This window comes from Formica exsecta, unplaced genomic scaffold, assembly GCF_003651465.1.
Source record: "Formica exsecta isolate Colony F162 unplaced genomic scaffold, ASM365146v1 scaffold579, whole genome shotgun sequence".
Classification (NCBI taxonomy): domain Eukaryota; kingdom Metazoa; phylum Arthropoda; class Insecta; order Hymenoptera; family Formicidae; genus Formica; species Formica exsecta.
The window spans coordinates 1-19934 of NW_021853052.1; the positions used below are offsets into that span (position 1 = coordinate 1).

The 19934-nt window shown below is 41.3% G+C and overlaps 2 protein-coding genes across 3 annotated transcripts; both read left to right on the top strand.

Annotated features, from left to right (window-relative positions):
- The first annotated feature begins 6 nt into the window (after positions 1 to 6).
- LOC115242180 (insulin receptor substrate 1-like) lies at positions 7 to 8523 on the top strand. Its single transcript, XM_029818269.1, has 6 exons — positions 7 to 2255; positions 3719 to 3864; positions 4160 to 4538; positions 5996 to 6343; positions 7020 to 7500; positions 8505 to 8523. Exons 1-6 carry the CDS (start codon positions 1871 to 1873, stop codon positions 8521 to 8523), a joined length of 1758 nt encoding a protein of 585 aa, XP_029674129.1. The 5' UTR covers positions 7 to 1870.
- On the top strand, positions 7448 to 19720 carry LOC115242179 (insulin receptor substrate 1-like). 2 transcript variants are annotated; one of them, XM_029818267.1, is made up of 9 exons: positions 7448 to 9345; positions 10809 to 10954; positions 11250 to 11643; positions 13101 to 13448; positions 14125 to 14540; positions 14833 to 15248; positions 15716 to 16106; positions 16196 to 16436; positions 16583 to 19720. In XM_029818267.1, the coding sequence occupies exons 1-9, from the start codon at positions 8961 to 8963 to the stop codon at positions 17536 to 17538; spliced, it is 3693 nt and encodes a 1230-aa protein (XP_029674127.1). In that variant the 5' UTR covers positions 7448 to 8960; the 3' UTR covers positions 17539 to 19720. The 2 variants fall into 2 exon arrangements, with proteins under 2 accessions (XP_029674127.1, XP_029674128.1); XM_029818268.1 differs by lacking the exon at positions 13101 to 13448 and having other exon boundaries at positions 16583 to 17538.
- The last annotated feature ends 214 nt before the right edge of the window (positions 19721 to 19934 follow it).

Consider the following 19934-nt stretch of genomic DNA (forward strand, 5'->3'; position numbering starts at 1 on the left):
TTCGGCCGAGACGCCCATCCACGCGCCACCGTCTGTCTGTCTGTCCGTCGCGGGTTTTTTCCTCGAAACGCCGTCGCGATCGGGACGCGCGCGCTTGCTCGCGACCAGAGAGAGAACACGCCTCGCCGTGAATCCCTCTTTCCCCTTCCCCCTCCCTCCTTCCTTTTCCTCCCTGCTACCAGCGGTGCCTCTTTTGCCCCTTCCCCTCCTGTCCTTTCGTGAGCCGTGCACGCGCGCGCGCTAGCCCGCGTATCGCGCTCTTCGTCCGTCTGTCCGTCTGTCCGTCTGTCTGGTTCGCTGGCCATCCATCCATCCATCCATCCATCCATCCATCCATCCATCTATCCATCCATCCATCCATCCATCCATCAATCCATCATCTCTGTCTCTGTCGCTCTGTATGCGCGCGCGAACGCGCGTGTATGTGTGTCCCGTATGTGCATGCGTGATGAATACGCGCGCGCACTCTTGTGTATACACGTCACCGTCGTGGACCACGCAGTAAATCGTGTTATTCGAAGAGAGAGATAAACAGGTGCAGAGGAGACTCTCCCGTTTATCCGCTCGCGGCCGTACCTCGTGGCGGAGGATTCGGGTCGTCCGCGTCGCAAATTCCTCGAGCGAGATCAGTACCATTCGCGAATCGTACTGGCGAATTTTATTCTCGCGCGTGGAACGCGTGCGAGTGAACGATCACGTCCCGTTGAAGAAGCCTCGGACGGTTGGTGCGCGCGGGCAGCTCTCTCGGCGCGTCGCGCCGGGCGAAATTAGACGAAACCGCGCGTGACAGGTGGATTCGAGGCGTGCCGAGACATAGAGAAAGAGAGAAAGAGAGTAACACGGACTAAGGGAGGGAGTGCAAAGCGAGAGTGAGAGAGTGCCGTCGCGACATCTCGGAGTCATCGGGCGCGTTCGGCGCTGATCGCGGGATCTCCCCTACTTGGTTTCTCAACGTCCACGAAGGAAGGAAAAGAGAGAGAGAGAGAGAGAGAAAGATAGAGAAGCGGGAAAGATCGAGCGTGTGTTGTGTTGTTCTCGTCGCCGTTGCTCTCGCGTGGCACTCGCCGTTGTTATTGTTATCGTTTCTCCTAACCTACCTACGAGACGCGAGGTGGACGTCCGCGCCGAAGGAAACAGGAAAAAAAGGAAGAGAGTGTGAGAGAGAGAGAGAGAGAGAGAGAGAGAGAGAGAGAGAGGAGGCGGAGGAGCGCGAAACGACGCACGCCACCCGCCCGCCGAAGCACGCCCTCAGGCGAACGTCGCCAAGTGCACATGCACCGACGGTGGTGCGACGGCGGTGGTGCTGTTGCTTGTGCGCATCGTTGCTTATTTACGTCCCGAAACGTGCTCGCGCTAAGTGCGAGAGCGTCAAGGCCGCTCCCGTCGTGACTATCCTCGTCATCGTGATGCGCAGCGAACGACAAGAGGAGTAGGATCTTTCCCGTGTCGGCGGGAAAAAAAAAAACAACATCACCGTGGGTTTGGCGCAGTTAAAACGCTGGAGGCGTTGACACGTTGACGGCCGGATTGTTGTTGTTTGTCCGCGAAAGTGCGCGGACCGCGTTGTGTCGCAGTAGAGTCGATCGAAAGATAGAGAGGACGTTTGGCGCGAGTTCGTCCTCCTCTCGAGATGAATCTCCGCGCGGTTTCTCCCTGAGATCGCGCACGTGTTTCTCGCTCTTTCTCGCGGTAAAAGAGCCCGCGCTCGCGCGACGCGACTCGCATGCAGGAGGAGAAAGGCCGTGGCAGCGAGAAGCTCGCGGGAACGATACCATGTGAATGATAAACGAATACGAAGGATCCCCGGCTCGTCGTGTACCCGAGAAAGATCCCTTTGTAACCGACGACGATCATCATCGTCGCGCCGACCATGTACTCGGTCAAGGGCCCGGCGCCGCTTTCGGGCGGGCCCGTCATCCTCTGTGGCCACCTGAAGAAGCTCAAGACGATGAAGAAGAAGTATTTTGTCCTGCGCGGCGAGGCCCCCGGACATCTCGCCTGCCTCGAGTACTACGATACTAAGAAGAAGTTTGACAACAAGCAGTCACCGAAGCGCAGTATACTGCTGCACAGCTGCTTCAACATCAACAAGCGCGGCGATACCAAGCACAAGCACGTGATCGCCCTGTACACCAAGGACGAGTGCTTCTGCCTCATCCTCGACAGCGACAAGGAACTGGACGAGTGGCTCGAGGCGATGCTGAGGCTACAGAGCGGGGACGTGCCCGATGGGGAACAGCCACGGCCTACATTCGGTAAGTTTCGCACGCATTTTTCCCGCAATTCCCGCCCGAATGAAAAGTGCACGCGAGATCCGCGTGCGTACCAGCCGTCAGCCGTCAGCGAAATGTCACATCGCGCTCGATTGTTATCCAGCCAATATGGGCCAATAATGTGCGCATTTTCTAAGAGTTCTTACCTAAAGGATATTTTTATAAATGAATAAATACTATAAATCAATTTTTATTCAAGAGCGTGATTTTTAAATCGCATAAATTCGTATACAGATTTTTACGTAAAAATACGTTATGCGTGTCGGGAAAAAATATGAATCCGTTCTTGTTTTCCGCGGACGGTAATCAATTTTTAGCGGTGACGAGAGAGATTATTGCGCACTTACCTATATCGACCGGTGCAGAGACCTGTAGCGACGAGAATCGTAGATATGTCAAGTCGCACGTGCGCGCGTTTTTGTTTGTTTACGTTCGACAGAGTGAATTGACGACTTTGGGGTTCTTGCATTTTATCTTTTCAATCGACGTGCTCGAGAATGCGAGTTTCTCTTTTAATTACCGTCTTTGAGGAGAATCCACACGTTTTGTTTATACATGTGATATTGAGATTGCAGACAATGTTGTGTAAGCTTTCGTGAGAAATCTAAATTGGTATGAAGATACACGGAGATAAAAGTACGGAGTACAATAAAGAAATGCTTTATTGTTTTCTCTGTTTGTGACTTTCACATTTCGAACGAATTTTACAACCTTGGAACAAAAATAAAACTGGCAATTGTTTGTGTTGCGTTCTTATAGTAAAGACAAAGAAGCGAGCAACAACGAGATTAAATACAAAATGTATTTGTTTTATATTGCACTATTATTATATTACTATGCAACTTTAATTTTAGCATAAATTATTTATTAATTATTTTGATTATTAGTATAGTTTTTTCTTGTCCTACAAATGTAAATGAAACTGAAATAATTTTATATTACTTTATATAGAGATATTTTTTTCGAATATTATTTACTAAATATATTTATATAATATTGAACATTTGTTCATTGCACAAAAATATTTATTATGATTGCAAGATTAAAATATATTACAAAGTTCATAAAGATGGGTCGTGCGGCCGCTATCGATGACAACAGAATATAAAAAGAAAAAGAGTCTCGAACGAGAATTATAATAACATACACGAAATAAAAACGAAAGAATTTCTCTTTTGCTACAAGTATTAGTATTTTATTTCTGCGAATTTTTGACTCACAATCAGTTGTCCTGAAGCTTCTTGTATGATAATAATTTGTAATAAGTGAAATTAAAAAGAGAGATAAAATTGAAGTTTTATATGTATATCAATTAGAATTTCACACATATTACATATATATTAATTTATTAAAATAAAGTAATTGATAGAATATCAAGTCTACATGTTATTTGCGTAATGTGATATTAAAACAGGATTGACTTATTTCTTTATTGTTTGTTGCAGAACACATATGGCAAGTTACAATGCAGAAGAAAGGTCTAGGGGCACGGAAGAACATTCATGGACCTTACAGATTATGCCTCACCGATCAAACTTTAAGTTTAGTGAAGATCGGAGCACAGGAGGATTCTGACTCTATCGAGATTTCTGTAAGTTAATACAAAATGGTTATGGAGGAGTATATTACGATTATTATAAACTAGGGCTTACATACACGGCTATTATAGTCTCATGTCTTTGTTTCTTTTTATATGAATTTCGCTATTTAAATTACAACAATAAATAAATCGCAGAAAAGTTGATGAGGTTTTACCAATTGTAACCTGTGTTATTATCGAAAGTGTCTCTTAATATTTTTGCTCTTGTAAGTTGAATGTTGATGAAATTTGATGTCGGGATTAACGAAATTTCTGAATTAAAAATTCGTTTTCTCTATCCTTGCAGCTAAATTACATTAGACGATGTGGATTCGCGGATGATATATTCTACATAGAAGTTGGCCGATCTGCCGTAACCGGAGACGGTGAATTCTGGATGGCAGTCGAAGATAACAATATCGCGTTAAACATGAACGATGTAATAACGACCGCAATGAAGACTTCCAAGACAAGGTGGAAGTTAAGGTTATTAGAAAACAAGGACAAGGATAACAAGGAAAAGGATAACAAGGACAAGGATAACAAGGAGAAAGATAACAAGGACAAGGATAACGAGATGGAACCTCGTCAGAGAAGTTCCTCCGCCAATGAAGCCAGCAAACCTATATCCGTTCTCCAACGACGGCATACGGGTCAGAAATTCGGTTATAGCTATTCGCCTATGGGTAAGCTATGATTTTGTGTGAGTCCGTTTTTCTTGTACATATACATAGTTTATCCAATGTGATTTACTCCAGGATGTGTGGGTTATTGGTCATTATAAAGAGTTTCTCCTACTACTATTTATTTATACTTATCGTAATGTGATTTTTACGTATGCTTGAAAAACATCAATTATTATATGTCCATCTATAAGTCAGACTTCATCAAAGAGATATATTGGCTTTTAGTTTGTTTGAATGGACAAATTATTCGCGTCTATCCATAAATCCGTTTTACACAAGTAAGTTTTATTCAAACATTAATTTCATACACAATTCTTAACACATTGTTATTACCATAACTGTACATGCATATGTTAAATTATATAAAGAACCGGGTAAATCTTGTCGTGTGTACACAAAGAGCTCGGCTTTAGAGTAATAAAGTGAGTTTACGGTGTTTATAGAGAACATACAAGGAGCAAGTGGAACCGTTGCAAGAGCAGATCGCTATTTTCTATTTTCCTATACACTGTAATCAATCTCGGAATACCTTTTTCACCAATACAGTCACAGATCTATCATAGTAGTTATCTGCTTTCCTCCTTTCACGTTCTATGGATTTTTGAATGGCAAAGAGGATATATAAGAGTAGTGTGTAAACATGCCATTTATTTTTCTTCGACTTTTTATTTCATTTCATGGAATATAGAACTAAAGACTTGATCATTGCATTTCTCACTTTATATAATTTTGAGATACTAGATTTTGCATCTATATCGTATATACAGTTGCAATATATACATAATTGATTGAAATTGTGAGATCACAATTGTTATATGATAAAATAATGAGCGCAGGATTAAAAAAAAATTATTAAGTGTTTAATATATAAAAGATATGTAAAAGATATTTTCTTAATAACTTTTATAATTAATATTGATATTAAATATATTTAAAACAGAGCAAATTTTTTATCATGAGTTGTAGATAGACTTTTATATAAATTTTTATATAAATGCAATGTTTAATCGTGTTAGAAGGGAAAATCTGGGCCGACATACGCGATAATTATGCATCGTTCTCCGAATGTCAGTTTCATGATGTAAATAGCATGACTAATACAGTCAATGAATTATCTGGAATTTATAAATTATTCGATGTATCAGATATCATAAATAATATATATATATAACAATTTGTTGAAATAATGAAGAAAGAAAGAAAGATAACTCAATCAGTATGCGCTTTATTATCATTTTTTGATGTTATCGACACGTGTTTTATTGCAATTCAACATATTAAAGTCATGCGTCTAATTGAAAGATTTTTAAAATAGAACGCGTCATTGCGTAAAAGATTCATGCGCTTAACAACACGATTAACATAAATCCGTGTCGTATTCGTCGAGAGATGCGGCGCGAGATGCGCGTAAGACAAAACAGACAGTTGTGTGATAGTGAGAGATGTGTGGTTTGCAGCCGTTGCTGGTACCGGGGCTGGGACTACTGGGCACGTGACGACTAATGCCAACAGTGGCGGTACCACTAGACGTCGTCATTCGGTAGCGAGTCATCCTCATTCCATCAATAATTCCCAATCCGCTCATGTCACAACAGCAGCAACAACAAACGCGATCACCACCACTGTCACTACCACCACCATCACCGCAACCACCACTACCATCACCACCACTACCATCAACACCACCATCACCATCACCGCAATGACCACAACCGCGACAATATCCCATCAGAGAACCCTGTCGCTGCCCTTAGCTGCTGTTATTATCAGTCAAACGCAACCATCTAAAAGATCCGTTTTACGGTGTATGTATTTCGTTCCGTCATATTTGTTTATAATCGAGCCGAGTCTGTTTGAATTCCTCGATGTTCCTGTAATATGCTTGTTATGCTCTTTTCGTTATCTTGATCCTTTTCCCGCAATATTTTCAAGGTGTATAAAATCCGATCGATCGATGTTAAATTTATTTAATATAAACTCGCAGTAATACTTACGAGTGGACAGTTTTGCTGTGGTGGCATGCTATTAAATGCACGATATATTTACGAAGCTTTGGTTTGCATTTTTTATTTATTCACATTATCGGAATTTAAAAAGAATGGATACATTTTATATGGATGCGCAACATTGTTGATATTTGGGTGTCAATCGCCGCGGAAACTAATTACTATAATTTCTTTTGGTATGCTCTTCACCTATTTATTTTCACATAACAGTTCTACAAATGCGGGATATTTAACGAGATGATCACCACGTGATCTCTATCGATTGCTTGATTCTCGAGAGAATACATATTATACTTAACAGCAAACAATCTTTCGATATGTTGTATGTCGTATAGTAATTTATATATGTAAACATATGAAAAACTAACCACCGCTGCTATGCTGGGACGATGAAACTTGGCTTCTTCTTTTTTTTTCTACTATACGTGCACGCGAGCGAGTTACCGCTAGGAGATACTGATGAGTACATTTACAGGTAACACCGGGCGCGAACGATGCGACAGTTTGCCATCGAGAGCTCGCACCAACAGCGAGGGACAACCGATGGCCACGGTTACGGGGTTGAACAATCTCCGAGGGACTCATGCCATTCCTCATGTTCCGCGACCACATTCCATGTGTGGACGTACATCGTACTCCCCGCCGGTCGCTTCGATGCCCATCAGTCCCGGTTCCGACGTGTGCTCATCGGACTCGGCCGGATCGTCGCCCTCCATGGAAGATTGCGGTGAGAATATCCTGGAAGAGAGCACCGTCTCGCGATACGGGCACTCGTTGACTCCCGACGAGCCCGTGATCCTGGATAAGAAGGGCGACGACTACATCTACTGGTCGACGTCGCATCCGCATTTGAAATACTCGCCAAACTTTAAATCTCATTCGCCCTCTCATCCATCCATCTATCCATCCATCCATCCATCCATCCATCAATCCATCATCTCTGTCTCTGTCGCTCTGTATGCGCGCGCGAACGCGCGTGTATGTGTGTCCCGTATGTGCATGCGTGATGAATACGCGCGCGCACTCTTGTGTATACACGTCACCGTCGTGGACCACGCAGTAAATCGTGTTATTCGAAGAGAGAGATAAACAGGTGCAGAGGAGACTCTCCCGTTTATCCGTTCGCGGCCGTACCTCGTGGCGGAGGATTCGGGTCGTCCGCGTCGCAAATTCCTCGAGCGAGATCAGTACCATTCGCGAATCGTACTGGCGAATTTTATTCTCGCGCGTGGAACGCGTGCGAGTGAACGATCACGTCCCGTTGAAGAAGCCTCGGACGGTTGGTGCGCGCGGGCAGCTCTCTCGGCGCGTCGCGGCGGGCGAAATTAGACGAAACCGCGCGTGACAGGTGGATTCGAGGCGTGCCGAGACATAGAGAAAGAGAGAAAGAGAGTAACACGGACTAAGGGAGGGAGTGCAAAGCGAGAGTGAGAGAGTGCCGTCGCGACATCTCGGAGTCATCGGGCGCGTTCGGCGCTGATCGCGGGATCTCCCCTACTTGGTTTCTCAACGTCCACGAAGGAAGGAAAAGAGAGAGAGAGAGAGAGAGAAAGATAGAGAAGCGGGAAAGATCGAGCGTGTGTTGTGTTGTTCTCGTCGCCGTTGCTCTCGCGTGGCACTCGCCGTTGTTATTGTTATCGTTTCTCCTAACCTACCTACGAGACGCGAGGTGGACGTCCGCGCCGAAGGAAACAGGAAAAAAAGGAAGAGAGTGTGAGAGAGAGAGAGAGAGAGAGAGAGAGGAGGCAGAGGAGCGCGAAACGACGCACGCCACCCGCCCGCCGAAGCACGCCCTCAGGCGAACGTCGCCAAGTGCACATGCACCGACGGTGGTGCGACGGCGGTGGTGCTGTTGCTTGTGCGCATCGTTGCTTATTTACGTCCCGAAACGTGCTCGCGCTAAGTGCGAGAGCGTCAAGGCCGCTCCCGTCGTGACTATCCTCGTCATCGTGATGCGCAGCGAACGACAAGAGGAGTAGGATCTTTCCCGTGTCGGCGGGAAAAAAAAAAACAACATCACCGTGGGTTTGGCGCAGTTAAAACGCTGGAGGCGTTGACACGTTGACGGCCGGATTGTTGTTGTTTGTCCGCGAAAGTGCGCGGACCGCGTTGTGTCGCAGTAGAGTCGATCGAAAGATAGAGAGGACGTTTGGCGCGAGTTCGTCCTCCTCTCGAGATGAATCTCCGCGCGGTTTCTCCCTGAGATCGCGCACGTGTTTCTCGCTCTTTCTCGCGGTAAAAGAGCCCGCGCTCGCGCGACGCGACTCGCATGCAGGAGGAGAAAGGACGTGGCAGCGAGAAGCTCGCGGGAACGATACCATGTGAATGATAAACGAATACGAAGGATCCCCGGCTCGTCGTGTACCCGAGAAAGATCCCTTTGTAACCGACGACGATCATCATCGTCGCGCCGACCATGTACTCGGTCAAGGGCCCGGCGCCGCTTTCGGGCGGGCCCGTCATCCTCTGTGGCCACCTGAAGAAGCTCAAGACGATGAAGAAGAAGTATTTTGTCCTGCGCGGCGAGGCCCCCGGACATCTCGCCTGCCTCGAGTACTACGATACTAAGAAGAAGTTTGACAACAAGCAGTCACCGAAGCGCAGTATACTGCTGCACAGCTGCTTCAACATCAACAAGCGCGGCGATACCAAGCACAAGCACGTGATCGCCCTGTACACCAAGGACGAGTGCTTCTGCCTCATCCTCGACAGCGACAAGGAACTGGACGAGTGGCTCGAGGCGATGCTGAGGCTACAGAGCGGGGACGTGCCCGATGGGGAACAGCCACGGCCTACATTCGGTAAGTTTCGCACGCATTTTTCCCGCAATTCCCGCCCGAATGAAAAGTGCACGCGAGATCCGCGTGCGTACCAGCCGTCAGCCGTCAGCGAAATGTCACATCGCGCTCGATTGTTATCCAGCCAATATGGGCCAATAATGTGCGCATTTTCTAAGAGTTCTTACCTAAAGGATATTTTTATAAATGAATAAATACTATAAATCAATTTTTATTCAAGAGCGTGATTTTTAAATCGCATAAATTCGTATACAGATTTTTACGTAAAAATACGTTATGCGTGTCGGGAAAAAATATGAATCCGTTCTTGTTTTCCGCGGACGGTAATCAATTTTTAGCGGTGACGAGAGAGATTATTGCGCACTTACCTATATCGACCGGTGCAGAGACCTGTAGCGACGAGAATCGTAGATATGTCAAGTCGCACGTGCGCGCGTTTTTGTTTGTTTACGTTCGACAGAGTGAATTGACGACTTTGGGGTTCTTGCATTTTATCTTTTCAATCGACGTGCTCGAGAATGCGAGTTTCTCTTTTAATTACCGTCTTTGAGGAGAATCCACACGTTTTGTTTATACATGTGATATTGAGATTGCAGACAATGTTGTGTAAGCTTTCGTGAGAAATCTAAATTGGTATGAAGATACACGGAGATAAAAGTACGGAGTACAATAAAGAAATGCTTTATTGTTTTCTCTGTTTGTGACTTTCACATTTCGAACGAATTTTACAACCTTGGAACAAAAATAAAACTGGCAATTGTTTGTGTTGCGTTCTTATAGTAAAGACAAAGAAGCGAGCAACAACGAGATTAAATACAAAATGTATTTGTTTTATATTGCACTATTATTATATTACTATGCAACTTTAATTTTAGCATAAATTATTTATTAATTATTTTGATTATTAGTATAGTTTTTTCTTGTCCTACAAATGTAAATGAAACTGAAATAATTTTATATTACTTTATATAGAGATATTTTTTTCGAATATTATTTACTAAATATATTTATATAATATTGAACATTTGTTCATTGCACAAAAATATTTATTATGATTGCAAGATTAAAATATATTACAAAGTTCATAAAGATGGGTCGTGCGGCCGCTATCGATGACAACAGAATATAAAAAGAAAAAGAGTCTCGAACGAGAATTATAATAACATACACGAAATAAAAACGAAAGAATTTCTCTTTTGCTACAAGTATTAGTATTTTATTTCTGCGAATTTTTGACTCACAATCAGTTGTCCTGAAGCTTCTTGTATGATAATAATTTGTAATAAGTGAAATTAAAAAGAGAGATAAAATTGAAGTTTTATATGTATATCAATTAGAATTTCACACATATTACATATATATTAATTTATTAAAATAAAGTAATTGATAGAATATCAAGTCTACATGTTATTTGCGTAATGTGATATTAAAACAGGATTGACTTATTTCTTTATTGTTTGTTGCAGAACACATATGGCAAGTTACAATGCAGAAGAAAGGTCTAGGGGCACGGAAGAACATTCATGGACCTTACAGATTATGCCTCACCGATCAAACTTTAAGTTTAGTGAAGATCGGAGCACAGGAGGATTCTGACTCTATCGAGATTTCTGTAAGTTAATACAAAATGGTTATGGAGGAGTATATTACGATTATTATAAACTAGGGCTTACATACACGACTATTATAGTCTCATGTCTTTGTTTCTTTTTATATGAATTTCGCTATTTAAATTACAACAATAAATAAATCGCAGAAAAGTTGATGAGGTTTTACCAATTGTAACCTGTGTTATTATCGAAAGTGTCTCTTAATATTTTTGCTCTTGTAAGTTGAATGTTGATGAAATTTGATGTCGGGATTAACGAAATTTCTGAATTAAAAATTCGTTTTCTCTATCCTTGCAGCTAAATTACATTAGACGATGTGGATTCGCGGATGATATATTCTACATAGAAGTTGGCCGATCTGCCGTAACCGGAGACGGTGAATTCTGGATGGCAGTCGAAGATAACAATATCGCGTTAAACATGAACGATGTAATAACGACCGCAATGAAGACTTCCAAGACAAGGTGGAAGTTAAGGTTATTAGAAAACAAGGACAAGGATAACAAGGAAAAGGATAACAAGGACAAGGATAACAAGGACAAGGATAACAAGGAGAAAGATAACAAGGACAAGGATAACGAGATGGAACCTCGTCAGAGAAGTTCCTCCGCCAATGAAGCCAGCAAACCTATATCCGTTCTCCAACGACGGCATACGGGTCAGAAATTCGGTTATAGCTATTCGCCTATGGGTAAGCTATGATTTTGTGTGAGTCCGTTTTTCTTGTACATATACATAGTTTATCCAATGTGATTTACTCCAGGATGTGTGGGTTATTGGTCATTATAAAGAGTTTCTCCTACTACTATTTATTTATACTTATCGTAATGTGATTTTTACGTATGCTTGAAAAACATCAATTATTATATGTCCATCTATAAGTCAGACTTCATCAAAGAGATATATTGGCTTTTAGTTTGTTTGAATGGACAAATTATTCGCGTCTATCCATAAATCCGTTTTACACAAGTAAGTTTTATTCAAACATTAATTTCATACACAATTCTTAACACATTGTTATTACCATAACTGTACATGCATATGTTAAATTATATAAAGAACCGGGTAAATCTTGTCGTGTGTACACAAAGAGCTCGGCTTTAGAGTAATAAAGTGAGTTTACGGTGTTTATAGAGAACATACAAGGAGCAAGTGGAACCGTTGCAAGAGCAGATCGCTATTTTCTATTTTCCTATACACTGTAATCAATCTCGGAATACCTTTTTCACCAATACAGTCACAGATCTATCATAGTAGTTATCTGCTTTCCTCCTTTCACGTTCTATGGATTTTTGAATGGCAAAGAGGATATATAAGAGTAGTGTGTAAACATGCCATTTATTTTTCTTCGACTTTTTATTTCATTTCATGGAATATAGAACTAAAGACTTGATCATTGCATTTCTCACTTTATATAATTTTGAGATACTAGATTTTGCATCTATATCGTATATACAGTTGCAATATATACATAATTGATTGAAATTGTGAGATCACAATTGTTATATGATAAAATAATGAGCGCAGGATTAAAAAAAAATTATTAAGTGTTTAATATATAAAAGATATGTAAAAGATATTTTCTTAATAACTTTTATAATTAATATTGATATTAAATATATTTAAAACAGAGCAAATTTTTTATCATGAGTTGTAGATAGACTTTTATATAAATTTTTATATAAATGCAATGTTTAATCGTGTTAGAAGGGAAAATCTGGGCCGACATACGCGATAATTATGCATCGTTCTCCGAATGTCAGTTTCATGATGTAAATAGCATGACTAATACAGTCAATGAATTATCTGGAATTTATAAATTATTCGATGTATCAGATATCATAAATAATATATATATATAACAATTTGTTGAAATAATGAAGAAAGAAAGAAAGATAACTCAATCAGTATGCGCTTTATTATCATTTTTTGATGTTATCGACACGTGTTTTATTGCAATTCAACATATTAAAGTCATGCGTCTAATTGAAAGATTTTTAAAATAGAACGCGTCATTGCGTAAAAGATTCATGCGCTTAACAACACGATTAACATAAATCCGTGTCGTATTCGTCGAGAGATGCGGCGCGAGATGCGCGTAAGACAAAACAGACAGTTGTGTGATAGTGAGAGATGTGTGGTTTGCAGCCGTTGCTGGTACCGGGGCTGGGACTACTGGGCACGTGACGACTAATGCCAACAGTGGCGGTACCACTAGACGTCGTCATTCGGTAGCGAGTCATCCTCATTCCATCAATAATTCCCAATCCGCTCATGTCACAACAGCAGCAACAACAAACGCGATCACCACCACTGTCACTACCACCACCATCACCGCAACCACCACTACCATCACCACCACTACCATCAACACCACCATCACCATCACCGCAATGACCACAACCGCGACAATATCCCATCAGAGAACCCTGTCGCTGCCCTTAGCTGCTGTTATTATCAGTCAAACGCAACCATCTAAAAGATCCGTTTTACGGTGTATGTATTTCGTTCCGTCATATTTGTTTATAATCGAGCCGAGTCTGTTTGAATTCCTCGATGTTCCTGTAATATGCTTGTTATGCTCTTTTCGTTATCTTGATCCTTTTCCCGCAATATTTTCAAGGTGTATAAAATCCGATCGATCGATGTTAAATTTATTTAATATAAACTCGCAGTAATACTTACGAGTGGACAGTTTTGCTGTGGTGGCATGCTATTAAATGCACGATATATTTACGAAGCTTTGGTTTGCATTTTTTATTTATTCACATTATCGGAATTTAAAAAGAATGGATACATTTTATATGGATGCGCAACATTGTTGATATTTGGGTGTCAATCGCCGCGGAAACTAATTACTATAATTTCTTTTGGTATGCTCTTCACCTATTTATTTTCACATAACAGTTCTACAAATGCGGGATATTTAACGAGATGATCACCACGTGATCTCTATCGATTGCTTGATTCTCGAGAGAATACATATTATACTTAACAGCAAACAATCTTTCGATATGTTGTATGTCGTATAGTAATTTATATATGTAAACATATGAAAAACTAACCACCGCTGCTATGCTGGGACGATGAAACTTGGCTTCTTCTTTTTTTTTCTACTATACGTGCACGCGAGCGAGTTACCGCTAGGAGATACTGATGAGTACATTTACAGGTAACACCGGGCGCGAACGATGCGACAGTTTGCCATCGAGAGCTCGCACCAACAGCGAGGGACAACCGATGGCCACGGTTACGGGGTTGAACAATCTCCGAGGGACTCATGCCATTCCTCATGTTCCGCGACCACATTCCATGTGTGGACGTACATCGTACTCCCCGCCGGTCGCTTCGATGCCCATCAGTCCCGGTTCCGACGTGTGCTCATCGGACTCGGCCGGATCGTCGCCCTCCATGGAAGATTGCGGTGAGAATATCCTGGAAGAGAGCACCGTCTCGCGATACGGGCACTCGTTGACTCCCGACGAGCCCGTGATCCTGGATAAGAAGGGCGACGACTACATCTACTGGTCGACGTCGCATCCGCATTTGAAATACTCGCCAAACTTTAAATCTCATTCGCCCTCTCAGGTGAGCGTGTATTTGTACATAACCGCTTGTCAATCAAGTATAAACCATTTTTTATTTTGTACAATTGCTACTGTGTAATAAAATTTGATTCTCTTTCGTAGTAGATTTTTTTATGATGAAATAATTATGAGCGATACACTAATAAATACATTTTTTGTCTTTATCGGATTCGTATCATCTCTAAATAAAAAATCAAAATATTTCACTGAAATAAAATGGTTTTCATATCTTTGGATGGGTGGGGGTCAATGAGTGTATCGACGAATATCTCTAACTTATCGTCTTGTCGCAGAGTTCCTATCAGAGTGAAATGTACAGTCCTTGTGGTTCGAGTCCTGGCCGCGGTGGTGCGTACATGCCCATGAGTCCAGCAACGACAGTCCATTCGCATTCCCGTGGATCATCCCTCGTGGAAGAGAGCAACGTGGAAGGTTACGTGCCGATGGCGCCAGTTGGCGACGACGGTTACGTCGACATGGATCCTGTAAATAGTCATAACGGTCACTTCCCGGACGATATGTCGCAGAATGACGGCAGTAGCTGTTCTGTAACATCCGGCACTCCTAGCACGGACCTGCGATTTTCCGAATATCATTTGGATAAGGTGACCAGTTTTCTGACACCCGGAGAAGATCTGCAAGCCAGACCGACTAGAGCTTATTCTGTTGGGTCTAGACCGGAACAGGCAAACAGGCATCGTAAAAACAGGTACGTACGAGTTTCACATTTAAGATTTATATAACCAAATATTGATTTAAAATATTTCAACTGCAACATCAAACGTTTTGGGAAATTTAATATCGAAATATATAGTGATTTGAGAGAATGTATCGAGTGTTTAATAAAAGATAAACTTGTTAAATTCAAATTTTAAAAAATAAATTTAACAGGTACGTATGAGTTTCACATTTAAGATTTATATAACCAAATATTGATTTAAAATATTTCAACTGTGTATGGTATACATTATTGACGCATTAGGTGAGACATCAAACGTTTTGGGAAATTTAATATCGAAATATATAGTGATTTGAGAGAATGTATCGAGTGTTTAATAAAAGATAAACTTGTTAAATTCAAATTTTAAAAAATAAATTTCGGATATTCTATAGATCTGCCACTGATTAGAAATATAGAGAAAAAATATAACGCGTTATGTTTTTCTTTATATACAGATTGGATATCACTCCGCAAGACGCCAATAGAGTGCGAGCGTTTTCTGTAGGTAGTCGTTCCAAGAGGCCTGAGATTGGGAGACTGGCCAATATAATCACCGCGCCGTTACCAGCCGGTTCGGATAGCTCGAACTCTAAGTCGAGCTCCGCACCGTTGTTATCGAGCTCCTGGGGGCACAATTCACGAATGGAGGATCTCATGGAATTGGATTTTACGAAATCCAGTGCTCCAACCGCTCTCTCCTCGCCGCCGTCATCCTGTTCTCAGCCTCAGTCGCAGCCGCAATCGTACTCTACTGCCACTGATACTAGTTCCTATGTCGACATGTCGCCCGGACAAGCTCCCGTATCGACCACTGCCCCATATGTCGATATGAGTGGCATAAATAAGGTATAGTCAATATATCGATATTTCCGTTTCGTCGATAAAATTATCGTATTTAGCCATATGAAGTGATACAAAGATATCTTTTTTTTCAGATCAATCGCAATAACAATAATAATACGATCACTGCCAACCACAATCATAGCCACATGCATATATCATCGTTAGCTTTTGCTCATAAACCTATAATTACGACTTTAAAGCCAGTGGAGGAAGCGGAGGGACCTTATATGAAAATGGATGGTACGACAGAGGATTGGGCGCATTCGGACGCGAGTCCGAAGCAAGTGTCATCGCCTATACAAGAGGATATCTATCATACAAATGGACCACCAGGTAAATTCACGCTATAAGTTAGATTTCTTCGTTACGAAATTTTACGAATTACGAAAAAGTTATTATTTATAACATTGTATTATATATTGGAATAAAAGAAAGAAAAAAAAATAATAATAATTGTAAAAATTACGACGAATGTTTAGGTAGCACGAGAACAGCACCGGTAGATCTTCCGCAACCGAGGCGTCCTCCGGAGGGATACGTCGACATGTCTTTTAAAGCACGACCGACTCTAGATCAAGACTACATAAATATGAGCATGGGTGCAAACAATCGGAATAATCGTAAAACGAGGACGGGCAGTCGTAAGGAGAAATCGCGATCGCAACCGATCGCAATTCAGGCGGGTAGTAAGCAATCGAAAACCCCTAGCTTTTTACCCTTGAACGGAAGCCCGATGTCCGAAAGTTTGGCGAGCACACCGGCCTCACCGCCGCGAGCAACGCCGACGGGTTCATCGGCCACAATCTTTCCCTTTTCTCTGAACAGTCCTCAATCACCCGTGAAGCCTTTCACGAAGAAAAGCGACGAGTTCTCCACGGCGGACGTTTCTAAACAAAACAAGAATAATGACTATGCGGTGTTGGAATCCGCAAAGACTGTAAATTCTTCGATATCGCTTTCCACGTCGTATTCTACTCCATCAATGGAGATGTTGAAGTCGAATACCAATAACGAGAAGCCGCCTAGTTCTGTAGGAAAAAATGCTATACGAGCGCACACGGAATACGGTATGCTCGGTAACATAACGAAAAAACTGTCGGATCTAACGGTGTCGAAACCGCGTCTTGTTACGGCCTCGCCAAACACCAGCCCCACTTTGACAGGTTTCAAGCCGTCGACTGTGCAACAGCCGAAACCATCCTCGCCCAAGTTTATCGATGAGACTCCCACGCCTACGCCCACGTCTACGCCCACGCCTACGCCGAGTCCGTTGGACAGCGAGGGGTACGAGAAGCTTCAACCGGGCGCGACGATTCTGCATTACGCTCGTCTTGATCTACCAGAGATTGGTAATCCGACACCCGTATCGCCAGCGTCCACGCAAGAGAACTTCACCTACGCTGAGATTGATTTTGCAAAACTGAGACAGAGCTAAGATGCGGTTATCCTTTCACGCATGTTTTGCATGTATCGCACAAAGCGCGACGGGGTGGCTTGAATGACGCCTCTTGTGTTCCTCACGATAGCAACGAGTAGGCAGGGTATAATAGATCGATTCTGACGTTAGCTCGGTTGATCTAACGAACAAGTCGCCGAGGAGCCGTATAGAAACTGTATATATAATTCATTTCTTTTTCTCCAGAGCCTAATGCGACATTACACTGCTCGCCGATCTTTTTAGCGTACGGAGATTGGCAGCCTATTTTAAATCGTTTGAAAAAAAAGCATCGTTGGTACCTATAGTTCTGGTTGTACTGCATTAATATCGTATTTTATCGGAGTAATGTGAAATTTTTTAGTGTAGGCAAGAAAATATATACTTTTGTCGCTGATTCCGAAGAGAGAGAAAGAGAGTGAGAATTCTCAAAATCTATTCATATGTATGTTATTTCTGATATTAAAATGTCGGTAAAATATTAGTAGAAGAAAAGAGTAAATTGTGGGAACGTTATCTTTTATTCTCAGTTAAATAATATATTCAGTTAAATATATAATTGGTATTTTTTTTTGTCAGAAAAAATTTCTTGATATTAGATATATTATCTTAATTAAGCGAGAATCGCGAGCTTGTGTAAAAATGTATAAACTTTTTAAATTTTAATTTTGTTGATATAGATTTGCATGTTATCTCTCTGTCAAAATTTATTCTGTTTTGTATTATATATTTCAGATGCTGACAAGCCAAATACGTATAGGGGTCAGTTCCTTTTTGCGATATATATAGTTTAACTAGTATTTATAATAATTTTTCCTAATATTATGTGACGACGAAATTTATTTATATTTATTGTTTTGGGGTTCTCTTAAATATTATATAAATTCTATCATTTCTCAGTACGTTTACAAATTTTAGCAATGTATGTTTTATTTGCTCATTCTAAATTCTATCAAATTCTCGATTTTTTGAAATCTATGCATTGTAATTTACAAGATATTCTTACTTATATTCTAACATTTTCTATTGGTCACAGACTGTCGAATACCGAATTCGTGAACTGTTTTTAATTTAAAAAGTACTCATACATATGTGTAAACTCTCTCTTCCGTTTGCGCCTTCTGTGTGTGGTATAAAAAAAAAATATTATCTTCTATTTTAAATGTTTTATCTCTATCCGAAATCTTTGAACATTCAATAAGAACTAAATGACAGAATCTGCAAAGTTTCTAGACGTAAGAAAAAAATCGTGAAAATATATCGTGGATTTGCAATTTTTATAAAATTCGAAAATTGTTCTAAGCCTATTATTACGCAGATATATGCATAACTGGCGGGACTGGTTGGTCTTCTTTGCGAAGAGTAGGAAAAGTTCACACACGACGCCAAACCTCCCTCCCCCTTTTTCCCCTTGCTTTTAGACGTTGCAATTAACCCGTCGATATCAGCTGCGCTAGTTGAAGACGTTTTAATAAAACTGAGTTATCGTAAGCTTTAGAAGAATAAATCGCATAGAATACGGTGGTGTGTAACAGTACACTACCAGAAACATAAGTACATACACATACACACACTGAAAGTGAAACTTGTGACGGAGTTGTCTTATGTAACAAAATTGCGAATTGGATGAGATTCCGCAGAGCGAGAGAGCGAGAGAGAGAGAGAAAGAGAAAGAGATCGATCAACGAAGTGTTGTCTATCATCTCGTTACTCGTCTCTTCTAGGCCGGATTTAATTCGATAGTTTACTCGTGAAGGAATGTTACTCGCCAATGTTAGATCGACATCTCATAGAATTCGTATTGCAGACAAAAATAGGTGTTCCGTTAACAATGCAGTATACATGTGTTATTACGCTTTTCATATAAATTATGAAGGGTCGGAGCGGCCTTCTCGAAAGAAAGCCGATTTGATTGCGTACAGACATACATACATACAGTCGCGCGTATACATATATGTATATTCGTTCTGCAGGATATTCTGTGAAAGACGGTACAACCGAGCGGTGTGCCGGAACGGTACAAAGAAAGATAATCTAGTAAGAAGAATGATGAAAAAAAATTGATATAAAGATGCCTACGTATGACGAATCAATCTCTATCGATAGTACGGCTTATCTTGTTTGAGCTAATATACAATTCTTTGTATGTATCTTATTTAAACATATTGCGGTTGTATCGTAACGTACAGGGTGTCTTGTGTATATACACGCATGTCCCGACAAATTTTGAGTTGCGAGTGCGTGCGTGATGCGAGTCTTTTTATGCATGCATGTGAAGGTGTACGTGTCGGATACGCGTGTATATATACATATATGTACACACACATACATATATGTTATAAATATATTAAGTATAATAATATTAATAATTAATAAACTCGCAATATAAACTGTCG

Excerpts from the sequence above, each read along its gene's own strand:
- LOC115242180 (XM_029818269.1), top strand. The coding sequence starts at position 1,871 with ATGTACTCGGTCAAGGGCCCGGCGCCGCTTTCGGGCGGGCCCGTCATC. Across the intron at positions 2,256-3,718 it reads ACAGCCACGGCCTACATTCG|AACACATATGGCAAGTTACA; the intron begins GTAAGTTTCGCA and ends TGTTTGTTGCAG. Across the intron at positions 6,344-7,019 it reads TAAAAGATCCGTTTTACGGT|GTAACACCGGGCGCGAACGA; the intron begins GTATGTATTTCG and ends GTACATTTACAG.
- LOC115242179 (XM_029818267.1), top strand. The coding sequence starts at position 8,961 with ATGTACTCGGTCAAGGGCCCGGCGCCGCTTTCGGGCGGGCCCGTCATC. Across the intron at positions 11,644-13,100 it reads TTATAGCTATTCGCCTATGG|CCGTTGCTGGTACCGGGGCT; the intron begins GTAAGCTATGAT and ends TGTGGTTTGCAG. Across the intron at positions 16,437-16,582 it reads TCATACAAATGGACCACCAG|GTAGCACGAGAACAGCACCG; the intron begins GTAAATTCACGC and ends ACGAATGTTTAG.